This window comes from Eptatretus burgeri, chromosome 7 (genome assembly GCF_056783735.1).
Source record: "Eptatretus burgeri isolate ZD-2024b chromosome 7, Ebu_testis_v1, whole genome shotgun sequence".
Classification (NCBI taxonomy): Eukaryota; Metazoa; Chordata; class Myxini; order Myxiniformes; family Myxinidae; genus Eptatretus; species Eptatretus burgeri.
In genome coordinates this window covers 49,698,126-49,724,107 of record NC_140967.1, presented here as the reverse complement: position 1 = coordinate 49,724,107, position 25,982 = coordinate 49,698,126, and the positions used below count along the sequence as shown (strand labels likewise).

Sequence of the window (25,982 nt, the reverse complement as noted above, 5' to 3'; positions counted from 1 at the left end):
CCCTCTCCCTTGCATGGTAACAATGCATCTTTTGTACTTACAGTGGTGAGAAAAAGGTTGTTTGTGAACCCTTTAGAATGTTCTTTATTTCTGTATAAATTTGAATTTAAAATGTCATCAGATATTCATCTAAGTCTGAATAATGGAGAAAGAGAACCTGATTTAAACAAATAGCACAAAAAAAAAAATCCACTTTTTCAGTTATTTATTGAGCAAAAAGATCTAACATTCAATTTCTTTGTCAGAAAAAGTATGTGAACCTTTACATTCAGAAACTGGTGGCATCCCCTTGAGCAGCAATAATTTCAACCAAATGTTTTCTTTAACTCTTGATTAGTCCTGCAAATCGGCTTGGAGGAATTTTGGCCCATTCCGCCTTACAGAACTGCTTCAACTCAGATATATTTGTGGGCTTTCTTGCATGAACTGCTCGCTTCAGGTTCTGCAACATTTCAATTGAGTTCAGGTCTGTAGTTTGACTTGGCCATTCCAAAATGCAAAATCTATTCTGCTTCAGCCATTCTGTTATAGATTTACTTTTGTGTGTTTAGGATCATCGTCTTGCTGCATCACCCACTTTCTGTCAAGCTTCAACTCACTGATGGATGCGCTGGCATTCTCCTGTAGCATTTGCTGGTACAATCCAGAATTCATGGTTCCATCAATGATGGCAAGCCGTCCAGGTCTTGAGGCAGCAACGCAGCCCCAAACCATGAAACTCCCACCACTTTACTTCATGGTTGGGATGAGGTTGTTATGTTGGAATGCATCATTTAAGCTCATTTCACTCATTTAAGCCAAAAAGTTCCACTTTCGACTCATCTGTCCACAACATTCTTCCAACAGACTTCTGGATCATCGAGGTAGCCTTTGGCAAACTTGAGACAGGTGGCAATGTTCTTCTTGGAGAGCAGTGGTTTCCTCCTTGCTATCCTCACATGCACACAATGGTTGTTCAGTGTTTTCCCGATGTTGGACTCATGAACACTGACATTAGCCAATGCAAGAGAGGCATGCAGATCCTTAGACGTTACCCTGGGGTTCTTTGTGACCTCCTGGATTATTGCATGCCTTGCTCTTGGAGTGATTTTCATTGGACAACCACTCCTGGAAAGAGTAACAATGGTGATGAATTACATGCATTTGTACACAATCTGCCTGACATTGGATTGTTGGAGCCCAACATCTTTAGAAATGGTTTTGTAACCCTTTCCAGACCAATGAACACTGACAAACTCTTTTTCTGAACTCCTCAGAAATATCTTGATTTGAGCATGACATGCTTCCATAAACCTGTGTGGTACAGAACAGACTCTGATGGTGACAAACAAAGTTTATGTTTTTTTTTATATAGAGGGCAGGGCCACCCAAATTCACTCCTGATTGTCACCCCAAAGATGGAAATGCCTGACTGTAATAACCTGCTCAAATGAGCTAATCAACAAAGAGGTTCACATACTTTTCCAAAGAAGTTGAATGTAATATCTGTTTGCTCAATAAGTAAATGAAAATGTAGATTTTTTTTTGTGTGTGTGCTATTTGCTTAATCAGGTTCTTTTTATCTATTACTAGCAAATACCACCTGTTGCTTTATTAGGGGAGGAGAGAGGAGGAAGGAGGAATGAGGAATGAGGAATGAGGAATGAGGAATGAGGAATGAGGAATGAGGAATGAGGAATGAGGAATGAGGAATGAGGAATGAGGAATGAGGAATGAGGAATGAGGAATGAGGAATGAGGAATGAGGAATGAGGAATGAGGAATGAGGAATGAGAAGGAGGAAGGAGGAAGGAGAAGGAGGAAGGAGAAGGAGGAAGGAGAAGGAGGAAGGAGAAGGAGGAAGGAGAAGGAGGAAGGAGAAGGAGGAAGGAGAAGGAGGAAGGAAAGTTAGACATGCAGTGGAGCATTAATTACTATTCATATCATCTCATCAAAGCGATTATGAATGGAATAACAGTAAAGATGGAAACAAAATAATGTCTGAAATACATTTTCTACCAGGCATATGACAAATATTGCCCAAAGACAAACACCACCCAGATATGCCTGGAGACAAACCCTGTCCAGCGATAAACAATGCTCAGACACATCCAGAGATGTGTGAGAAGGTGCTGCACTGTATTAGGAGGGAGGCAGAGCAAGGATTGGACAGAGATGGGGGTGGGAAGCGGAGTTTGCAGAGAGAAAGTGTTATGCTCTATGAACGCGAGCGAACGCACGCAGGCACGCACACGTTCTTGGCCGATAATCAGCAATTGGCAGATTGGAGTGAGTGCGATTACTGACTGCAGTACAAAATGTATACAAGCCAAAAACCTTGCGTAGCTTTTCACCCTTGTTTTGGGGGAATTTCAATAATTTTTTAAAAACCAATGCATTTGAAGCATTTCAAGATGTGCATAAACATTAATATTTGTGAAAAGCTGCCAATCATCTAGTGGGGCAGATAACAGCAATTTTTGAGAGGAATCGTGCAAATGATGATACAAGCATTAAATTTGGCACATTTGTTCTCCAGGGGATTCTAATCAAATCTGCCTGATTGGCCATTTGAAAATCCAAATTTTGAAAAATTTCAAGAAAAAAAAAATAAAAACTTCTAAAAAGTCAAGATCATGAATCAATGTTGGATGCTAGCTGAGATTAGTCAATGTTTCAGAAACATCATCAAAAACGTTCCAAGTCTGCCATGCAGTTTTCTTCCCTTTACCGTGGAAGGCAGACATGACGTCACATCCAGTGAACGCATGAAAGTATGGGATCCCTCTAGCTTTCTCAGGCCCTATTGTAGAAACTACCTAATGGACTGGAATCCATCATGTCTTGGCTCCTTGGCCAAAGGCAATCCACAAGTTCTCAAGACCTAGTTCCTGTAAGGATGGCAGTACAGATATTGCTATGACGAGTACGTCCGTGTCATTAGCCTTAATGATAATGGACTTGCTACCATCCGTCGTTGCATCCCTGGCGTGTACAAATATTTGAGTGTCAGCTTCTTCATGACAACATGTGACTTCCTTGTCAGCATGTCAACACGTCAGCATCCAGTGACTTCCTTGCGTTGCTAATGGCATCTTCTCCTTTTGTGACAATGACTGTGCTTGTCGTATGTGCTTCACACATCTTTTCCGTAAGGAAGTGAAACGGCTGTCTTGTTGCCGTCATCTCGAAGAAAGCTTCTCCAGTTACTTAGGGTCTTACTGGTTCCTGTCACTCTTCTGACGGTTCCTTGCCCCCTTTTCGACCTTGCCTCGGACTTCAGACTTGACTTCTTGTACACATCAAACACTACGTCCACCCTCTCGTACCTGGCACCATAGGATTCCACCTTTGGGATGATGTCTTCTTTAGCATAGTCATCAAATATCTTTGAAGTGCGTGGAGGTAGGGCATTGATAAGTGCTGAGCCATCAATGATGACTGCATCTCCCCTTGGTTCTCTGTCTGGGATGTTCACTTGCACTTCAAGAATTTCAGCCAGCTGTGACTTAAAAAATTTTAGAAGTTTTTTTTTTTTCTTCAAATTTTTCAAAATTTGGATTTTCAAATGGCCAATCGGGCAGATTTGATCAGAAAGCCTGCAGAACAGAAATGCCAAATTTCATGCTTGTATCATAATTTGCATGATTTTTCTCCTATCGACTACACTAATTGTGACAGGGAGGAAAAACAATAAATAAATAAATATTTGGCTCAGTAATTTAGAAAATATTAATATGGAAAACAGCTCAGAAATTGAGTGTTATCAAATGTATTTTGCTTTGAAACTCAAAAAGAGAAACCATATAACCTTTGTAAAGCACACCCGGTTCATATAAAATATCCAAATGCTTTAGAAACAGTCACGAGGACAAAGGATAAACATGATCGCTCGTACGCTACTGAAGTTAAAAGTTAAAACCTCCACCACCCATCATCACCACAAGATATGGGATGAAACTTTGCCACCACGGTGCCTGAAACTAACTGTGCAGGCACACACACCCATAGAGAGTCCCTTTACAGATCTGAATATACCCATATGTACCTCTACCTTGTAGCAACTGATGACTGTACATCCCGATTGGGACACGAACTGAACCACTATCGCATGTACCGCGCTCAGTAAGTGGCTTAAGCACTCAAGCAAGCACTCTGATTAAATGGTTGATAAGGAATGGCTGGCTTGGCAAGCAACACCAAGCTGATTGGTAATGGCCACATACCCGCAAAAAACTAACATCACCAATTTTGCAATATTTTCAGATTTCACTCCAGATTGAGTTATTTAATCCACTTGATCCGATCCTCTGAACTCCAATTATATTTCCATTATATACTTAAATTAGTCCGGAAGACTACATCGTGGAAAAAAAAAAAAAAAAAAAAAAAAAAAAAAAAATCGCATCATATAATGCGTGAAATCACTCCAAGCTCCCAATTTGAAAACTACAGTACTTACACAAAAGCAATGTCGACAGCAATTCGTACGTATGAAGATGAGGCATTCAACGACATGAGTGAAGAGAGCGAAAAAAAATTTTTTGAGCGCTTCGTAGTTAATAAACCATTGCGGCCTGTTCCAGCTCAGGGCATTGTTGAGCAGGCCGAACAAAAGCGAGTTAACCGAGGGTGCACCTTAAGACCCCATTGAGAGTGAGGTGTCCAAGGATACACCTGATAAAGGATATAATTAAATAAGGCCATTAATTAGCTTCAACAGGGGTGTTTTAATTAACCCAAACATCCAATTTTCACTCATGCACTCCCTTGGAGGTCCCTTCATGTGCATGCAATGTTTTAGGCTGCAAGGTTTAATGGTTTTGGAGCACACACACCTACACACACACTTATTGGTATAGATTAGGACTTAAATCTGATCATATTTTAGAGTCAAATTTATGCAGAAATACAGAAAATTTTAAAAGGTTTACAAACTTTTTCTCACCACTGCAAGTTTGTGGAAATTGACGAGAAACTTCAAACCCCATGTATATTATGACATTTCTGGAGAGGGGTCCAGATATTACAATACAGGGTGGCCATAAAGTCTGGAAACAATGATAATATCATGTCATTCTGTTACAGTTTGAAGATGTCTGACGAAAGACGAACATATTGAGGTGATACTGCTGAGTGGACACGAGGGCTGGTCATATTGACGGATAGCAGAGCACTTCAACACGTCATCCCGGAACCCCCTTGATTACTTCTTCTGGGATATGCTGAAGGCACAGGTTTATTCAGTGAAAATCAGATACACGAATCATCTGAGGCAATGCATCACAGATGCATGTTCAGGGATTGATGGAAATGCTGCATTAATGCACCGCGTTCATTGCAATTTTGCACAGCACATTGAACTGTGCATTTCTCATGAGGGACAACACATTGATCATGTCATGTAATGCCATTGAACATATCATGTTTTGTAATGTAATGTCAATAAACCATTTACAATGTACATTCACCTATGTTTACAGACTTTATGACCACTCTGTAGAACAAATAGTATAGTGTAGCATTGGCTGTGTGCGAGTATATAGCCATCTCAATGTATAGGTATAGTAAACATCAGCTTAAGAATTGTCTTGTTTGCCTGTATACCATAAATGGGGTTGTGGTGGTGGAAATAATTAGTTAGGGATTATGGTTAAGGAAACTGTGTGTAAAACCTCGATGTAAACCTCGAACCGGGGGTGCCGGGAGACTTGGCACGAAAGAGGCGGGGGTGGAGCTATTAACACCTCCCGAGGGGTGGAGCAATGGATCGCCTGGGAGGGGCAGAGCAACGCCCCGAGAAGGGAGGGGGTCAAGTCAAAGATGGCTCCCAAAAAGGGGGCAGAGCATTGCCAAAGAGGAAGGAAAGGGAGGAGCCAAAAAGGCAGCTGGTGGAGAGAGAGGACGATCGAGGGAGATGGTGAGGGTTGGAAAGTCTGAGGCAAGGACGGCGGGAGAAAAAAAGGCAATTGGTGAGAATGTTGAGAGTGAGGGGAAGACGACAACAAAAGGAAAAGGAGTTGGTCTGAGGAGAAATGGAAGAGAGGAAAGAGGGTGGTCATCATGCATGCCCACTTCAGCTGCCCTCTGCCTGCCTGTGCCTCGTTTTGTCTCATCGCCCTGGTTATCTACCGCACATCTCATCGTCTACTGACTTTGTCGTCGTCATCCTCGTCCCTCATCACCTGCTCATCCCCGTTGCCCCGGAGCTGAGTCCCCCAGTTTTTGTTGCCTTCCCGTCTATGATTGAGTCCGGAGTGAGGTGCCATATTTTCTTTTACCTATTTGTACATAATTAATTATCGATTCTGTATTTTCCCTTTCTTCCCCACCACAACCTGCCGTCGTCTACTCCGTCGAGTTCAGTCATCCCTGGTTCTTTTTGTTAGCGCGATTCGAGAAATAAACACGTTGGATTTAAAAGCTTTAAGGTTTCTCGTGTATGTCCTCATGACCCGTGCGCAAGTTGTCCACCATTAATTTAGAACGCCTCCATAGGATTTGAGCTGCTTGGGACATCTCGGGACTTTAACCTCCTGCCACGACGACACGTCATTGGTGTCAGAAGTGGCCCCCTGAGAGCAGGGTAGGGAGTGACACACCAATGTAGTACAGACGGCTCAACATTGAGCTGTCACGACAGGAAGTTAAATTCCCTCGATGTCCCGAGAAGCTCAACTCCAGTGGAGATGTTCCGAACTAATGGTGAAAAACACGCGTACGGGTTGAGAGATAAGACGAGAGAAACCTTAAAGCTGTTAAACCCAATGGGTTTATTTCCCGAACCACAATAAAAAGAACCAGGGATGACTGAAGTTGACGGAGGAGACGGCGGCGGGTTGTGGTACAGAAGAAAAGGAAAATACAGAATCAATAATAAATAATTACTTACAAACAGGTAAAAGAAATCTAAAGAATCTAAGGCACCTCACTCGAGACTCAGTCATAGACAGGAAGGGAACAAAAAACAGGGGATTTAGCAATGGGGACGAGCAGGTGACGAGGATGATAATGACAAGGCGGGCAGACAATGGCAGGACAATGAGGAGATGGGCAGGAGAAAACCAGGATGACGAGGAGACGAAGCACATGGGCAAGTCGGCACAGGCAGGCAGGCAGCACAACCGACTCAGAGAAAGCTCTCCTCTTTTTCCTCATAACACTCTCTCTGGACCTCGACAGTCCTCTCTTCCAGTTCTCAGACCAACTCCTTTTACTTTGCTGTCTTCCCCTCAGACCCTCAACTCTCCCCAACTCCCTCGATCGTCCTCTCTACAACTGCTTTTAGCTCCTCCCTTCCTTCCTCTTCGGTATTGCTCCGCCCCTTTTTGGGAGGCGTCTGACTCCGCCCATCAGGAAGAGTTCATGCCTCCAGCCCACCTCTTTTGTGCCAAGTCTGCTGGTGCCCCCCTCCCCCCCACCGTAGAGGTTGAACTCAGTTTCCTTAACCATAACCCTGAACTACTTATTACCACGCACCACCCTGTATGGCACACACGACAAGACAATTCTTAAGCTGACATTTCCTTACTTGTACATCGAGATGGCAATCCACTCGCACACAAACAATGCTACTCTATACATTTCTATCTACTCTAAGGGAATATCTACCCCCACTCCCCCCCCCACACACACACACACATACACAAACGTAACAGCTCCTACCCACAGAACCACAGCTCCCGCAAGTTTCACTGCAGGGGCAACAGCTCCAGCCTTAACACTTCCAGACTTGCACCTAATTAACCGCAACAAAATAAATCAGAAGGGGCTGTGGGAAGCAGACCCGAAATGTCACTCCCTCCCCTGCTGCCATACATTTTTCTCCATCTGCAATACAAGGTACAGGGTACCCACCCTGCCATGGTCTATGTATACACTAATCAACAACACACACTTGAACAAAACACAATCCTTTATTTAGAACACATCACATGTTAACCCTTTCCACCCGATCCATGTGCTTAGCTCTAATGGCCACCCTTGCCAGTCACCCATACCAATTCCCCAACTCACCTGCATTCCCCCAATAGCAAAGCATGACGAGTCCTGACAATGGGGAAAGGGAAATTTAATAAATCCAAATTACCACTGGGATCACGTTCAACACCAGCAGTGCCTGCTGCAGCCATTCTTCCCGTAAAACCAATCCCAAATTGCACCCAGGGCTCCCTTTCCAAACCAAAAGCCCATAAATCATCATGGACCATCTATGGAAGGTTATACAGGCCTCTCCGGGCCTTTCTCAAACACTGCATAACGCTCCACAGATGATCCGGGAGTTCTCCAGTGAGCTGCACTCGTACCCAGTCCATGCGGATCAAACCGCGTCCATCGACCAGCACAGCATGGCAGGTTGCCACATGCTGTCTGTCTCAGAGCCTCAGGGAGAGGCTGCCAGGCCGCATGCCCAGGTGGTCACTTCATCAGGCCCTTTCTGACTCAGTGGTGCTGCCACCAAAGCATGGCCCACAACACCTCCCCCTAGTAGTCCTCATGGTGCACCATGACTGGTGCCCAGGGGGAACCACCTCGGACCTCCAGATGTCTCAACCCCCTATAGGGTCCGGCGGCCCCATTCGTTCGGCCGGCACCCCAATAAACGGGGGACGCCACACTCCACCAGACTCCCCGTGGGGCCCGGGTCTTGCCACAGCACCCGTGGTCGAACCCCATGTCCAAATCCAGCCAGTGCAGCTCCCCTACAGCCTGGCACAATACAATCTCCTGAGAGGGAGGGGGGAGGTGGGGGGGCAATTTCCCACGAGGCCGGACCCCTTAACTTTCCCTGATCCGAATCCTGCAGCCCGGAGACCAACTCCCACCAAGGTTGCTTTAAAATAATTTTCCACTTAAATTAAAATTTGAAATTCCTGGCCTCGTGTTTCCAAACACAGCTGCATGTAATTGCCCCATGATTGGGCTTTTCTGCCCCCTCCTACAGATGCTAGTGGCATTAAGCCTCCCTCTCTTCCAACCTTTCTCCATTGCCACGAGTGGCCAGATGTTCATGACTCACAGCTCCTACCTCTGCATTCGCAGCACAAAAATTTACATCCCAATCAGGGCTCCAACTGACAAGACAAAGTGGCCTGTCTTTCTAATCTTACAACTACACTTTTTCTTTACCCGCTTCCCCGTAGCAGCCAAAACACACCCCACGCGCAGCGGCTTGGCACCACGGGCGCTGTGCCTACCCCTCAAGCGTCAATTGTGGAAACCGGCACAACGACCTCCGACACCAACTCACACACGACGATGGATGCAGCTTCACTCTCCAGCGTGAGCTCAGACCCGCATACCAGCGATCTGGCGTCGCTCCCACCATGAGCAGGCTCGCCCGTCACCCCTCAAGTCACAGGATTAGACACCTGGTTTACTGGCTCAAGTTCCGACGCCAGCACATACCTCAGAGCCGGCACTGCGTCGCACCCTGACGGTCCCGGCGCACCAGAAGAACCCCTGCTGGGTCTAACCGTGCAATCCTGAGTGCAGTACCGCAAACAGTGGAGGTTGCCTCACACACTATGTCCATGGAGCCTGCCTCACACACCATGTCCATGGAGCCTAACCTTCCTTCGGCTCGTCTCTATATTATTCGTCCCATGGACAGTCTCTTCCTAACACAAAGCGACATCCACTCAAGCACGATGTTCTTCCAGGCCATTCGTTTTCACAAAACATGTCCCCGACAACCAACCTGCCATTCGTTTTAATCTGTGCCCCAAACTACACCGCAAATATTTCATCATTTTTATTCATTTCCGTTTGTCTCGTCCATTTTATTCATTAATATTTCAAACATAGCCTGGATGGTCATCGCACCCACATCCTGGCTCGACGGCTCAGGAATGGGTGAGGTTCTTATCCTCACCTCACTAATCCCCCAACCTGGCTGGTTTCCTTCATCCTCGCTGCTTCCTTCAACCACACAATTCTGCATGTCGGCAATTTTGTGTAGCAGCTTTCTTCCCTTGCACGCCAAGGAAATTCAAACAAATATAATTTTTTATTATTTATTTTTAACGTGCTCCACTGCGCTCTCCCGACACCAATTAACAAGAATTGGGAATTCCTCGGGTTGCAAATCCCACACTCCTGACACCAATGAAGCTGATCAGGGTCCGAATCCTGCACACCCGACTCAAATCGGAGGCAGAAGGTTCGAAAAATCCCACTGTTGATCAACAATGTCGGGTCAACAGCTCAACGAACATCGAGCTGTCAGGCGGGAGGTTAAAGTCCTGCGATGACCCGAGCAGCTCAACTCCTATGGAGACGTTCCAAATTAATGGCGGACAACGCACGCGCGGGTTGTGAGGAGAGACATGAGAAATTTTAAACCCAACGGGTTTATTTCCCGAACCACAACAATAAAAAGAACCAGGGATGACTGAACTCTATGGAAGAGATGACGGCGGGTTGTGGTGGGGAAGAAAAAGAAAACACCGAATCGATAATATATAATTATGTACAAATAAGTAAAAGACATCAAAAGAAACTAAGGCCCCTCACTCCAGACTCAGTCACAGCCGGAAAGAACAAAAACCGGGTGGACTCAGCTCTAGGGCAGCGGGAACGAGCATGTGATTAAGGCCCTGTCTGTCACACCTTGATGATTTAGCCTGACGTGTGCAAAATTGGGATAAAACGCCGGCACACGTCGAATACGTTATGGGTAAGTTTGTATACGTTAAGAGCAGGCTGGCATACGTAGTAGTACGCTGGCATACGTCGTAGTTCGCCGAGCTGTTAGACAAATTTTCCATGCTTGAAATTTCCCGACGTATGCCAGCGTATGACTCGCACGTTCAGCACAATGCTGGCCATAAGTTGGAGGCACGTTATGCGATCGTTGACACACGTTACTTGTAAGTTACTCATAAGTCGAAACACGTCGAGGTAATGTTTAGCGTACCCGAAACTTATTTCTAACCTATGAGTAACGTGTTGTAGGCACGTTACGCAATCGTTGACACACGTTACTCATAAGTCGAAACACGTCAATGTAATGGTTAGCGTCAGTGTTCCAGACGACTCCCTGGTTTTTTTATTTGTATTTTTTCTTTGGTATAACGGACATGTTGACACTTCGATTTCTAGTGCGATTATAATATCATATAATTAAAAGGCTGCCGCTCAACAATATAAATCATAACCGTCATACCGAAGAAAAAAAAATTTCAAAAAAAAAAAAAAAAAAACCAGGGAGTCTGGAACACTGACGCTAACCATTACCTTGACGTGTTTCGACTTATGAGTAACGTACAAGTAACGTATGTCGACACGTGTCAACGATCGCGTAGCGTGCCTACAACTTATGCCAGTGTATGCGGAATGTGCGTCATACGTCGAGAAATTTTCAACATGCTGAAAATTTCTCGACGTACAATGACTTATGCCAGCGTACTACGACGTATGCCAGCGTGCTATTAACATATACAAAACTTACCCATAACATATTCGACGTGTGCCAGCTTGGTTCGGCAAATTTTTCATACGTCAGCAAACGCTGGCTAAAACGTCAAGGTGCGACAGCGGCTTCACACTAGGATGTTTAGTGCGGTTATGATTTGAATTGTCGAGCCGCAGCCTATTAATAGCCTACGCCACGTGATAGTCGGCGATACGCTGCCGCGCTATGCATAAGTTTGACTATCGTTGGGCAGAGGTTGTGAACGCCAACAACACGCTCAGCATTCGTTGGTATAAGTTATCTATATGTGATTAAAATGTTCTGTGTACGTTACTAATACGTTATGCATACGTCCAACACGTTATTATACGCCCAAAAATTCAAAAAAAAAAAAAAAACATCAATAGTTCAGCGTACGCCAGCGTTTTACATACATTTTGATACGTTGCCATACGCTGGCTAAAACGTCAAGGTGTGACAGCAGCTTTAGGAGGGACGAGGACAACGATGACAAGGTGAGCATACGATGACAGGACGATGAAGAGATAACCAGGAAGACAAGGAGACGAAGCACACGGGCAGGTCGACGAAACGGGGCACAGGGCGAAGACAGGCCCAGGCAGGCAGAGGCCAGCAAAAACATGCAGGCAGGATGAACTCCTCAGAAAAAGCTGTCGAATGGCTATCTACTCGCACACAGACCACGCTACTCTAAACATTCCTATCTGTTCTCTGGGAATATACCCCCCCCCGCCAACTGCCCCCCTCCCCACAAACTAACACAATTATTAAATCTACGTTCAGGTTTGCTTTGCTTAACGTTGTTTCACTTAAAGTCGCCCTTTTCAGGAACATCTCCGGCGTTAAGTGAGGCCCAACTGTATATATGTACACATTGCAGATGGATAAAACTGACACAAACAGGATCAAGCAAACTCTAGCTCATGAGTCATGTGCATTTAGAACTTAGCCTCCCAAACTAGACACATATGCAAAAAGAAAACATCAGGATTAAGTTCTGACAATAAAAATATTGTATGTTGCAAATCATGAAATGAAATGGCAAACTAAACCTGTGCTTCCTGTCCCTGCTCCTGCTCCGACTTTTGCTCCGTCGTCTAGAAAAGGAAATAGTGAAATAGATCATCTTTTTTCCCTTCCCACAGAAAATAAATCATGCAAATGTCCTACTTTCATAAATGTCTCAACAAAGGTCTTTCATTTGGGCTAATGACAAATGACTGGTGTACTTAGAGTCCCAAAGATAAATAAATAAATATTCCACAAATTACAAGTTGTCTTGAGCACGCTGTCCTTATGAAGATGTGTTGAGCCAGTATATCCCATCAGTTATATGCAATGTATATTCCTAAACTCGGCATCACCAAGTGAGCACGTTTGACATGTGGTGTAATGGTGTGGTCAGAGATCGGTGGTTCAAACTCCAGCAATCACACCACTGCTTTCTTGCTTGACATTCAGCTTTTTTTTATCCATAGTCGATCAGAGGGTTGGTAGATCGGCTTGTGGAAGAGCTAGTACAAGTACACTTAACGGATCAGGACAAAAAAAACACAGCAGAGAAAAAAAGGTGGGGGGAGACACCAAAAGCAGATTTAAAGGCCAAGATAGAGGCAGACTTGGAAAAACAATGGGTGTAGGGAGGAATGTGGGTCAGGAGAGAATGCATGGGGTGGATAAAATGGATACATTAGGATACTCACAGTAGAGAAAATTGGAAATTTGGAAAGAGGAGGGATTAAGGTAGGGTGGAGTAAGAGGAGAGGTTAACAAGAGTAGAAAATATCATGGTTTTGGATTAGGATATATCTGAGATGGTGGTGAACAACTTTCTTGAACAATGAGATTGAAGAGAATGTAGACGTTGGTACCACAGGTGGGGGGAAAAAAAGAAAAAAAGAAATAAATTGGGGGGGGAGGGGGGATTTAAAAAGAATAACAGTTCAGGAACACATCTGCCTTCTCAATCTTCTTTCAATCACTTGTTCTTCAAATCTTTGGATTTCATTCCCTCCAGCATAATCTATCTTTCTCTTGAACTTTTCCCTCTAATTTGCTTATTCAATACTTTGATTGGTTCCTCAGCACATGCCCAAAACACTGCAAACTAGCCTCCCTAATATCTTCTGCAATACATGCAACTCTGGCTCTCTTGCACATCTCATTCCTCAACCGCGAGCTTCATGATACTCTGAGACTCCACTGAAGCATTCTCATCTCTATCCTCACCAGAAACTCTTCTTCCCTTTTTATTGAAGCCCATGTTTCCACACCATACATTATAACTGGGCCCGATAACTGTCTTGTCGATTTTTAACCGGCAATTTTCTGCACCTTCCTTGCATCATAGACGCCACTAACCTCCTTTCACATTATCCATGCTGCCTTCACAATCTCCCTCTTCGTTTCATGCCGAGCCAATGACATTTCAATTCTTATCTCCACCACCTAAGCTCGGCAGACGTTATGTTTACATCCCTGTCTGTGTTTGGTTGTGAACAGGATATCTCAAAAAGTTGTGTATGGATTCGGATAAAATTTTGTGGACAGGTTGGGTCTGTGACAAGGAAGAGTTGATTCGATTTTGGTGAATCCAGATCCAATAAATAATTTTTTTTTTAAGTTATTCTTCACCACCAAGTGATGAAGCTAAAACCGATATATAGCACATCTCGAAAAGTTATGGACACATTTAGACGAAACTTTATGGACAGGTTAGATATGTGACCAGGATGAATCGAATCCGGATCCAGATCCAGATAAGAGTTGTTGTTTTTGTTTTATGATTCTTCATCACTGAGAGATGGGACCAAAAAGGATATATAGCATGATATAAATCGTTGTGTTGTGGACGTTATGGACGAGTTACGACATAACGGGGTGGAGGAGTTGGTTTGGTGACAAGAACAAAAAGATTTGATTTTGATTCAAGTCCGGATCCATATCTGGCCTATCGGTGGGATACAAAACAAACTGTTCATTCAGCCTGGCGGAAGAATGCACTCTACCTCCACTTGTTTCAGTTCTTCACATCTTCTGTCTACGATCTGGACACTCTGCTCCAGTCTTACGACACACTTTAACCACTGTCTCTCCAGCATTAATCATTAATTTATGCATCTCTAAACTCTCTTGCCATTCCAACACTTTTCTCTATAGCTGTTCCTTTCAGTGGTGCTGTGACCAAGTTATCCCACAGTTGTCCATCTCTAATACGACTCAGCATGTCTGTTAAAATCACAAAAAAGAAGGGACTTTGTGCAGAACCCTAATGGAGAAAAAATAAATAAAAACCCTCCATTATAAAATGTTGCGAGTCTCCATTCACTATACTTACCATAGTGCTGGCTCCCATAAGCATTTCCATCATTATTCTAACAAATTTCTGACCATATTCACTTCTTCCTCAATCACCAAGAGACCACTTCTCTTGAGATCCGACCATATGCCCTTCAGTAGATCTAACGAATGCAAAGCAGAACTTATTTCCCTTATACATCACAAAAAAAAGCTGTATCTAATCAAAATAAACACCAGTTACTGCACTGAAGTCCCAAGAAAGAAGCCAGACAAAAACACACACACACACACACACACACACACACACACACACACACACACACACACACACACACACACACACACACACACACACACACACACACACACACACACACACACACACACACACACACACACACACACACAATTTACGTACAGCCGTTTGGCACGACTGTGTAGTGGGTCAGGACAGACCCCATGCACACCTTACACTTGTTGACTCAGGCTCCCATATAACTGAAACGTGAACCCTGCATGCTCGGCTGCTCGCTCCCCAAACCACGGCACCAGTGTGTCCCCATGGAGCAGTGACGTCACTCGCGGCATATATTTAATGAGTCTCCAGCGACAGAGCTATCGGACGTGGGAACGTGAAATTGAAGGTGTGCAAGGGCTGAAGGCAAATCAATAAGGAAGATAGCAAAAGGACGGAGACAGAAGTTGCAGGAAAGAATGAATGACAAACGCGAATGGCGAGACGAAAAATCAATCGGCAAAGTGCGGAGAGTGAAAAAAGGAACGCGAGCGAGCAAAGCGAAGCAAAAGGAATGACAGAGGGAAGGAATCAAAAAGGGAAAGATGAGAGGAGAGAAGGGCGAGATGAGTTGCATTTGTCTGAATAATAATCATAATAATTTTAAAAAAGAAATGTGATAATAAAAAAAAAGTTGAGCCCCGAACAGAGTCCGTAACCCTAACCTGCAAAGCTTTGAATCTCAGTCTTTCTATGCCCTTCTCCTTCAGAGCTTCTAAACACATCAATTTCTGAATAGAAGGCCCGGCCCGTCCTTCAGCCTCCCTCCTCTGCCTTTCGGCGTTCCCTTTTGTTTTTTGGTATACCAAGTTGAGGCTCGTATAAGAGCCAATGCACATAAACATATAACAAGGCCGGAGACAAGAGAGTGGGAGTGGGAAGCACAAAATAGTGGAGAACAAAGATAATAGGATATCTGTGGAAGTGAGCGAGATGGGGCAGGGTACACAGGTACTTTCAGGAAGGAAAGTAGGGTATTTGAAGGAGATGGGTTTAAGGTGGATTAATGGGGGTAGTAAAGATCAAGATTTGGGTTGGGGGGAAAATATGAGATGGTGGTGAACAGCTGTTTTGAAGACCGAGAGGGAGGAATGGGATTGAAGAGAGGGTGGGAGTTTGTTCCAGAAGCAAGGGGAAAAAAAAAAAAAAAGAGGATGGAAAGAGTGAAGGTGAGCAGTGATTCTTGATTTTGGCAGTTTCAACAGAAGGTTGTTTTTGGCAGACCTTGAGGGCCCTGAGGAAATTTGGATGGAGAGGGGGGTTGGGGGGGACAGATCACAGACAGAGCAGGGAGGTGAGGCCAGAGAGGAGATGGTAAAAGATAGAAAGATCACTGACCTGCATCCGGTGAGACAGCGAGAGACCCAAAGACTTAGCTTCATCGCAGAAGATACCAATGATCCAAAACGCCTTGGTTTCCACAGCATGAAGTCGAGCTCGATGTGAGGCAGGTGCTTCACCCCAGAAGGGGGAGCAGTACTCCATCAGACTGTGGATGAAACGTTTGTAAATGGTTAGAAGCTCAGATGTGCCAAGGAAGGACTTCGCTCGACGTAGGATGCCAAGTCGACGACTGACTTTGGGGGCCAATTTGGAGATGTGGCTTTCCCAGGAAAGATGGTGGCAGATAGCGAGATCCAAAAGCTTGAATGAAAAGACTTCTTCCAGAGGATTGTTGATAAAGTAGATGGGGGCGGGGGGGGGGGGTTCCAGACGGTCCTTTCGGAGAGACATGGTGAGGGTGTGAGATTTGTCAGAATTGAAAGACAAATTCCAAGTGTTTGACCATCTTGTGATTTTTATCCAGGTCTGCAGAGAGTGAGAGGCTTCTGCCTGCTGATCAGAGGGATGAGAGATGGTACGACAGAAGGTGGAGTCATCAGCAGAGAGATAAAGAGGATTTTCCAGGGAATCTGAGAGATCATTGATGAAAATGAGAAAAAGTACAGGGCCAAGAACACCACCGTGAGGAACTCATCCCTATGTTTTTCTCTGCTATGTTCGTACTGAACATGTAAATATTCAATTAACCATCTAATCTGTCATTTATTTTCTTCAGATTTTACTCAATGAAATTTGACTTGCACAAAAAAATGACTTGCGTAAGGGTTCCGTTCCTAGGACCTCTACATGAGTTGAGGATGGTCTGCATATCTATACAAGAAAAAAAAAGCATAAAAAAAAATAACAATGGAAAACCAGAGGGATGAAATCTCCAAAAACAACAACCAAACAAGGTAGGAATGACACCACAATCCTCATGGATTAACATCACATCTTTTGACATTTTACTTTTGTTGTTGGATTGTGATAGAACGACGTCAAAATATACCATGATGCTAAACCAGAAGAGGATTGTGGTGTCTGGTGTCATATTGTGGCATCGTAATGTGGTCATTCTTCTTCTTCATCCATCACCATCCCACAACAAAATAAAAATGTCAAAAGATGTTGTGATGGTAATCCAAAAGAGGATTGTGGTATTGTATTGTGACATCGTAATGTGGTGTCATTCCGACGTTGTTTGTTTTTTTGAGACTTACCTCAGGGGGACAGTATACATGGACAAGTAGGTGACCCGATTAGTTATTTCACTAGTCTTGTGTTGATAGTCCTCGGTCCCTGGTTGAGGGGTTGTTCGGTGGGGAAATGCGTTGGTTTAGATGCATTTTCCTGGTGTAATGTCTCCCCCTCGCCCTCTGCCACTTTCAATCATTCCTCCTTCACACCATTTGTTTTGTCCCCCCTCCTCCACCCCTGCCTTTCTCAATCTCCCAATAACCTCCCGTTCACCAAACATCCTTTCAACAATCCCTCCTTTTCTCCATCAGTCCGTTACCCCCTTCATCTGCTCCTTTTGACAATCCCTCCTTCACCCCATCGGTCTTACTTTCAACCCCTCAGCCGTTCGGTCATCCCTTGGTCCGGCAGAATCCTTCTCCATTTTCACTCCATTCTCACGTGCATGTTTGTGGCATGAGGTATGGCGGTTCTTGCAGGCGTGGTATAGTGCAAGACTATACGAGGGAATGCTTGAGCGCGAGGGAGGGGGGGGCTCCCATCACAGCCTCATGCGCATGAAGGGAGGGGCAGGGGGCTGCACCATGAACTAAATGTTCCCTCAGCATTAGGTGGCATTTTCCACAGGCCGCATCGTGGACCCGCCCCCATCGGCTGCGCATCAATGACAGGCTCGCAACAGCAGAAATGGAAAGAGCTCACTAGAGGAAAGAAAAGAGACGCAGAAGGCCGAGAGACGGGGAAGGCTTGTGAGAAAATTGAGAAAAAGCGATGTGAAGAAGAAGAAAGGAAGAAGCGGATGAAAATGCCTCATGAGAGGAGGGGAAAAAATCATGCGAGGATGAAGAAAGAAAAGCTTCATGAGCAGTTGGTGCCAAGCTTCTGTGGTGAAGGAAACTGAAAAGCGAGTGGAGAAAGAAAGGGGGGGGGGAGAGGGAAAGGACACTCCTTCCACAAATGTCATCCTACAGTCTCGATCCTGTCAGCCACAAAGGACGACGAGGGTGAAATGGCAACACCTCAGACGGGAACCTGAGGAGGAAGAAGCTGAGGCAGAGGAGGGCAAGTCACATATCTCGCTGGCATATCTCAGACGCCGGAGAGGACTCATCGACTGGGTCTGGGCACCCCATAGACGGGGCTACATGTCTCATCATGCCACATTGCTACTGCCCATCTTCCCCCATCCACATTTCCTCCACATGGTCTAATATTTTTGGGTTTGAGCAGCCTGTCCGGCTGTGTGAGGTGAGGGAGAAAAGAAAAGACTACTTTTCTTTTCTACATACTTTACTTTACTTTTATTTTCAAGTTCTTCTGTTTGACTCTTCTCCCCTGATTTGAATGATGGCCATGCGTCCTTTGTGCAAGCAAGATCGAATAAAAAGAATAGATGTTATGGTTAAATCTGCTCTCATATGCCTTTTGCATTCTTGCTTGAAGATACTCGCATTTAAATTATTGCTTGCTTGTGTGTGTGTAATAAATAATTGCTTGTTATTTCCACTCAGCCTCAGTTGTCTTTACCTTTATTGGTCCAACACAGTGCACAAGTATAGTTAGACGGGAAGTTGCACCCCACCTGATTTATAACGCAAGTAAGCATCACCAATTACTGCACTGCAGTCCCAAGAAGGAATGCAGACATATAAAACACGCACGCACACACACACCCTTTTACAAACTTACACTCATATTGGAGGCTCACACTCCAATTTCATTCATCTCTCTCCTTGCAGGTTGCCACCTTATCTCCAGATGTTATCTGCTTAACAGAACACTTTCTTTCACAGAAAATTGCAAACTCGTTCATCTCCCTCCCCAAGTAGTTTTGAAACATTAAGGCAGACCTAAAGTTCGTGCCAGAGGCGGTGTTGTGGTTTGCATTGGAAACTCGCTGTCCAAGAGTCCCTGCCGTGCCACCAAACCTATTGGAATATCTGTGGATCCATATCCCTCTCTGTGTAACAATGTCTTGCTTAGGTGTTGCCTAACACCCTCCCAAATGCGGAGACTCATGTAAGAGGTGTTTCAGCCAAACTAAACTCCATCTAAACTTCCTAATCTGCAAAGATTTCAACTATCACCATTCCAGCTGACTTGGTGTTACAACCAATACCTTTTGCATCACATTTGGCCTTACAAAACCTGTGGATTCCAAACCCATATTTCAACAATTGGCTTCCACACTCTGATTTGTTAATGTCCAACTTTCCATCTGATCTTTCCTTTATTCATCTGCTCTCCTTGGTTACTCACATCATGTACCCTTGGAAATATCTCATCATGGTGGTCTTCAACAATCCGTTAAGGGACCACAGTGTGTGGCAGTTAAATCAGACACATTGGTTGAACCTGCAGTCCACCATCACTTCCACTCACTGGTTCATCATCTCCAGACAGACAATGCCTGGGAATGATTTTCTCAACAAAATACTCCATCTCATCCACCCGTTCATATACTCACACATCCAGCTATTCCATCCAACACCTTGTTCCTGGAACAATGATTCACAAGGCGAGACAAATGCCAGAATGCAGCATGACTTTTCCTCCTGGAAAGCAAACCTTACTTATGGGAACCTGCAGTCTCTCTACAAGGTTCAAAACAAAGCGTTTCCATCATCATATGCTGGAATGCAGTCTCAGGACAACCTGTGGTGTGAACTTGCAAGTCTTTCACCAACAAAATCTTGAAGGCAGTTGGCCAACTCAGTCTACTCCTCTCCGACCCCCCCCCCCCCAAACAACAAGGTCAGCCAGTCTAGCATGGAAAAATGAACAGTGTTAAAATTCAAAAGAAAGATGTTAAAAATGATGCTTTTAACTGTAGCACAGTCGATCTTCTCCACATCACAAGTAATGGAACCGGTAATTGAAGCACAGCTAAAACTCCTCTTTTCTCAAACTCAGGCAATCAGGTTGGCTTCTGCTCAAGTCATCACCATGGGCATGCAGCTTCTTCTGTCATCAATAGATGGATGCCCTGAACCTCAAACAAGAGATAAGGCCATCTCACTTGACATCTGTTCATTTAATTGTCTTGCACCCCATTCTGATTTTAAAACTGTCAGCTAATGGTTATCCTAGGCTGGCTGTCAGATTTCCTGTGCACTTGTGAGCAGTGGGGTGCTTTGGATAGAATATGACCCCATGCTGTACCTCCAGACGTCGGTGTCACTCAAGGTAATGTTCTGGGATCAGTGGTGTTGTTGATATACATCAATGGCATGTTTTCATCACTGGAAAAGCCATTGTATCCCTCTATAGACGACTCCACTTTCTGCTGGATAGTACCACACCCTCCACCGGGCAGGCTGAAACTGCATCCCTCTCTGTTGATCTGAAGAAAATAAGCAAGTGGTCATCTACCAAGAATGAGTCTGTGCGAGAAAGACCCAAATTCTCAATTTCTCTCTCCACAAGTACCAGCAGGCAAATCTCAATTTATTTCTGTGGTCAGCCTCTGGAGCTCCTGGGCCACAATATCAGCTATAGTCAGTTTAGGTTCATTGCATCTTCAAACTGGCTTCCAAAGATGGCTACAGCCATGAATTCTCCACAGGGCAAAGACCTTCTTCTGCAGTAAATAGCTCACAACAGCATACAAAGCCTTTCTCCAGTGCAATAGAATGTGGCTCCCCACTTCAAACTGGTACTGCTGCTTCACATCTTGCACACCCCCACCCCCCCCCCCCCATCCATGAATTAAAGGGTCTGCAATTTTCTCATCGTAGCCAGGATGGTAGCTTTGAATTTTATTATATTTTAACTGGCTCCATTTTGTTCTTGCTCCTCATACTTTCATAACTCCCCACCCACTGCCCCTCCAGAAACCCTTTGCTTGTTACCCTCCTAAAACTTAAGCTCACCTTCATAATCACCTGTTATCTCTACTCTGCCACTGCCTTCCCATATCCATTGTCACTTGCTCTCCCCAAAAGGATTTAAAACCTGTTGCTCACTGCCACTTCATGCTCCCATTTACACTGCTGAGCTGAACTACACCTGCAGAGACCCTGTTTTCACCCTTCTCCCACAATTCCTCTCCTCGTGCTCTGGTTCATCTGTTAAGTTTTTTTTCCATCACACTTTTCATTAATTTCTAATTTGTCTGTTGAACCATTTCTCCCTGCTCTGCTCTTCCACAAGCCTCAAAACCTGTATAAAGAAAGATAAGAATGTAAAATGAAAAAAATAATAATCATAATATATAAAAAAATGCTGGGGAAGCTCATCGAACTACACTGGAAGAAACAAATAATTTTAAGAATACTTATTGGGTGATGGTAATACTTATATCCCAGTATATAAAATAAGGCAATTATCTGCATGCGTGAATGTATGTACATCTAAAAATAATCAGGGGGGGGGGTGGGAGGTGGAAAAACAGATCTGGCCAGATCTTCACCAAATTTTGCATACATGTTGGTGGTACCCAGGGTCAGGTTGTGGGCAAAAGGAAAATGAACAATCCTCCCCTCACACTAACCTACAACACCCCCACCTTCCTCCCCTATTAGGTTCTAATCTTTTCCAGAGTTCTATGATCAACAAAATAGTTTCATTGAAGAAGACAATTTTCATCATGTTTGCTCATCTCATGCTGGTGATAATTAGGCAAATACGTGATGCTCCTCTAAAATTCAAATGTAAACCTGACAACAAGAAGGAAATGCAATGACAGTTCCTGGGATTGGAGATGTTCCAAAGATGGCAACTATAATAATGAATCTGCATTTTGTCATCTATGTCACACATTTTGTGCATTACTCAATCAATTTATTAACTCAGGTTGATGAGAATCAACTCCACTTCCTATGTGTGGTATTCAAACTATCAGTGCAGAAAAGCACAAAAATTCTCAAAGGTAAGAGTTGTAGTTCTTCCACACAAACTCCTCCTCACTTTAGATGCAACTTAAGTACACATGGTGCTGAACACGTATTTCAGATTTTAAAAATAATAATAATAATAATAATAATAATAATAATAATAATAATAGTAATAATAATAATTTATCCGTTACAGTTATAAGTACAATCACAATTCAAACCATGCTTGAATAAAATCCATCAACAAGACTCAAGGTTACAGATTATACAATATCTATCTCTCTCTATTCCAGTTTGACTCGGTGAGAACAAAGCATTTTAAATCTTACGTTTGTCAAGTTGCAACTACTACTCACTTTTTTTGCTTTTCACCATTCAAGTTCTTGTCTACAGATGATCTCCTCTTCTCCTGGAAGGTCATAGGCAGAGATAGTAATTTGGGGAAAAAGGCACATGGAACAAACAACAATAAGATTAAAGAAGAAAAATGACAAGTATGATAAAGAAACTTTAGTTCTTCCTTCCAGCTTCATGGTCTCCAGCAATAGATCGATTGCGACAAGTTGCCAAAGATATTTCATTTTAACTTGCCCTGAAACAAGACATGGAGGATTCAGTGAAAATGAAACACCGAATCAAAGTTTGTGAACAATGATTCACAAAAATGTCAAGTCTAACATTTACCTCCAGAGTACAAAAATATAAACTCAAAATTGACTGGAAAGATTTTTTTTTCCTTTTTGGTCGCATCCAAACATCAGCCAATCCACAGATGCAAGTTTAAACAGTCTCCAGACACAATATTATGACTCTAACCCAATGGCGTAAAAGTCACAGTAATCAGCAGTACTGCATCCACCCATTGGGACCATACTCTGTACAGAGGGTTGGTGCTGCCTAAGCAGTCTCCTTGGCTGTTGGGCACAATCCTGGACAGGTCGCCACTCCGACACAGGATACCAACAAGCTGGCACTCATTCTGCCGGCCTCGGAAGGATGACAGGCAGAGTCAACCCCACGTGGTATTAATTCAACAGCTGAGTGGGATTTGAACTCAGGATCTGAGGATCCCAAGCCCACCACCCAAACCATTAAGCCAACACCAGGCATATTATGTGTGCGCTTGTCACACTACTCCTCCACTCCTCCTACAGTTATGGGCTAATTATATCCAAACTTTCTGCATAGGATTAGCATGACCTCAATAAATGTATGGTGGCGTTTTCAATCTATGCCTGTGGTCTCTATGTAAATGTTTATCGTGTAGCGCTGCCTCTATGTGGCGAAGGGTATTACAAGTCCTCACCATGTACAGAACAGTATTCCTGTCCCCACGCTTTCCTGTACAGAGGCATTTTCAATTAAAAGCAGTAGGTATGTTTTTGCTTCACGCACGTAATCCGGAATTTTTTTTTTTTTTTTGCCTGCACAGAGCTGTCAGTTGCCTATACACTGCCCAAATAAAGGTACGAGTCAGAAGAACGTGTTGCATGCTTGGAACAAGATCGCCCATGGAGCACATGCTCTGCTAGTTTTAGAAATTTGGCCAATGTTGACCTCAACAATAATTGGTGGTTGAATCCGATGACCTGATATGCAACACCTCTTCAAATTTCAAGTCAATCGGATGAAAATTGAGGATTTCAGAAATAGACATAAGTTGTTGACCTTTTGACCTCAAAATCAATAGGCTTCTTGATTGTGACCAACTCTACCATTTGGCGAAGTTTCATGAAGATCGGTGTAAAATTGTGACCTGTAGGTGATTGACAAAAAAAACAAACAGACAGACCAACACGCGCAACCAGGACAAGCATAGTCGAAAAATTTTGATTTTTGCAAGTAACAAGGGCGAAAACATTACCTCTGTCCATCTTCGGTGGGTGGAGGTAACTAGAGTTCATAGAACACTTTACCCCGTGCTGTCTTGAGAAACAAGGACATGGACAGCATCTGTGTGGCAAATTTGATTGGTCATGATGATGTAAAATGTCATAATATTTTGTCCAAGTCCTGCTAAATGGAAGGGTTTTTAAAGTGCTATAAAGGTGATTTGTGTTCTACAGTATTCATATTCTACAGTACCCTGCATATTTGTGATTCATAAAATGTGACTTGCTTCCACATTTGCGGCGCTATACTTCACGTATTTGTGCGTTTATTTTTTTCCCCGTATTCATGGTTTCTCTGCATTTTCAGTTTTGCATTTTTGTAGGCGTATTCGCAGTTTTTCGCGGGATTTTTTATTTGTCCTTATGAACCACGAACCACCAGGAACCTATCCCCATTTTTCCCATTGAAACAATGCTCCGCCATTCATGGATTCGACATTCGAGGAATTTTCCAGGAACTTATCCCCCACGAATAGCAGGGTCTGACAGTCTATAATAAAATTGAAATAAAATAAAGATTTTAAGGCTGAAAAAATATTTTTGGGGAAGATTACTGCTGCTGATGCAGCATCTTTTTCACTACCTTATTTAATGCATTACATTAGTTCTTTGTGCCGATTTGTGTCCTTTATGATGTCCATAAAAAACAATGTTTCCTGTTTGCAATGATTTTCGATTTTGTTTAACTGCCAGACAATTTATTTTTCTTACTCTGTCTGCCTGTCTCACTCCTCTGTACGTTTGCACAATTGGGGAATGATTGAGCCAAAGTACCCCGATCTAAACTACAAGTTCATTTTCTGATCATGTTCCAATTCGTATTCAAAATACAACATTCAATATAAATAAGTTATTCCTTGATCATAAACTGATGTTTGTGGGCAGAAAGACAGAGAGACTTGAACCAACTCATTAACCCCACTTTTCACTTTGTGTGCATGTGGTAACAATGAACATTCCCAAGATAAACTTCAGTGCCGTTAAATCAGGTAACTGATTTTTATTTTTTTAATCAACCGCTGTACTATTTGTAGAAAAGGAAGCGATGTGCATGTGGTAATGTTGGTACTTTATTTACATAACAATAGCATTTTTGACAACTTAAAGCACAAGGGCAGACAGATTATTTGTCCTTCGAGCCCTCTCTATCTCTCCCTCTCCAGGTTTTCCTAAAAAAATGTTTGATTGAATGGTCTGTCAACAAAATAACCATCACCATCATGGATCAAATTGCATTATCATCATTAGTCTCGCCACAAAGGGGATGCGAGACTATTGTAAAGCCCGTGCATGCACCCAGGTACATATATTTTCACATTAAAAATGGTTCTCTGCAGCCGCTTGGCCGATCGATGCGCAACTTCATAGGAGGGACTCCCCATGGAGAATATTTTGTTGCCAACTCCAACGTCATCGGAGAAGTAGTATTGTAGCCATAATTGATTGAATCGAAATTCTTATGCGAAAAATCTGAAACTTCATCTATCTGATATATGACCAGAATTTATGACGTTCATAACCCAAGCCAATAAACTATGAGAGTTAGGGTGGGTATGTAGGCCATAATAGTAGTGTTCAGTTAACTATGGCATTTTGGTTCAGAATGAACATGCGGGGCGAAACTATGCACTCTGCGAGTGCCGTTCTAGCTTTTTTAAGTGGTTGGCCCATGGAGAGTGTTACATCTTCTTGTCATCTGCACAGAAAAAGAACATCAGTTGTCCC

General features: G+C 43.6%; 1 protein-coding gene across 9 annotated transcripts in view; it reads right to left on the bottom strand.

Annotated features, from left to right (window-relative positions):
- Window positions 1-25,982, bottom strand: part of RBM39 (RNA binding motif protein 39) — a 177,491-nt gene that overhangs the window by 109,712 nt on the left and 41,797 nt on the right. For 3 of the 9 annotated variants that reach the window (XR_015060075.1, XM_085888416.1, XM_085888414.1), the window contains exons 4-6: window positions 22,875-22,957; window positions 22,722-22,774; window positions 12,468-12,512 (exon numbers count right to left, since the gene is read on the bottom strand). Coding sequence is in view for 8 of the 9 variants with exons in the window: in XM_085888416.1 (XP_085744542.1) it covers window positions 12,468-12,512; window positions 22,722-22,774; window positions 22,875-22,957 (181 nt within the window). In the remaining variant the exon portion in view is untranslated. Of the gene's footprint in view, window positions 1-12,467; window positions 12,513-22,721; window positions 22,958-24,229; window positions 24,319-25,982 lie in introns of all 9 variants that reach the window. The other 6 variants (XM_085888419.1, XM_085888418.1, XM_085888421.1 and 3 more) reach the window with 5 other exon arrangements.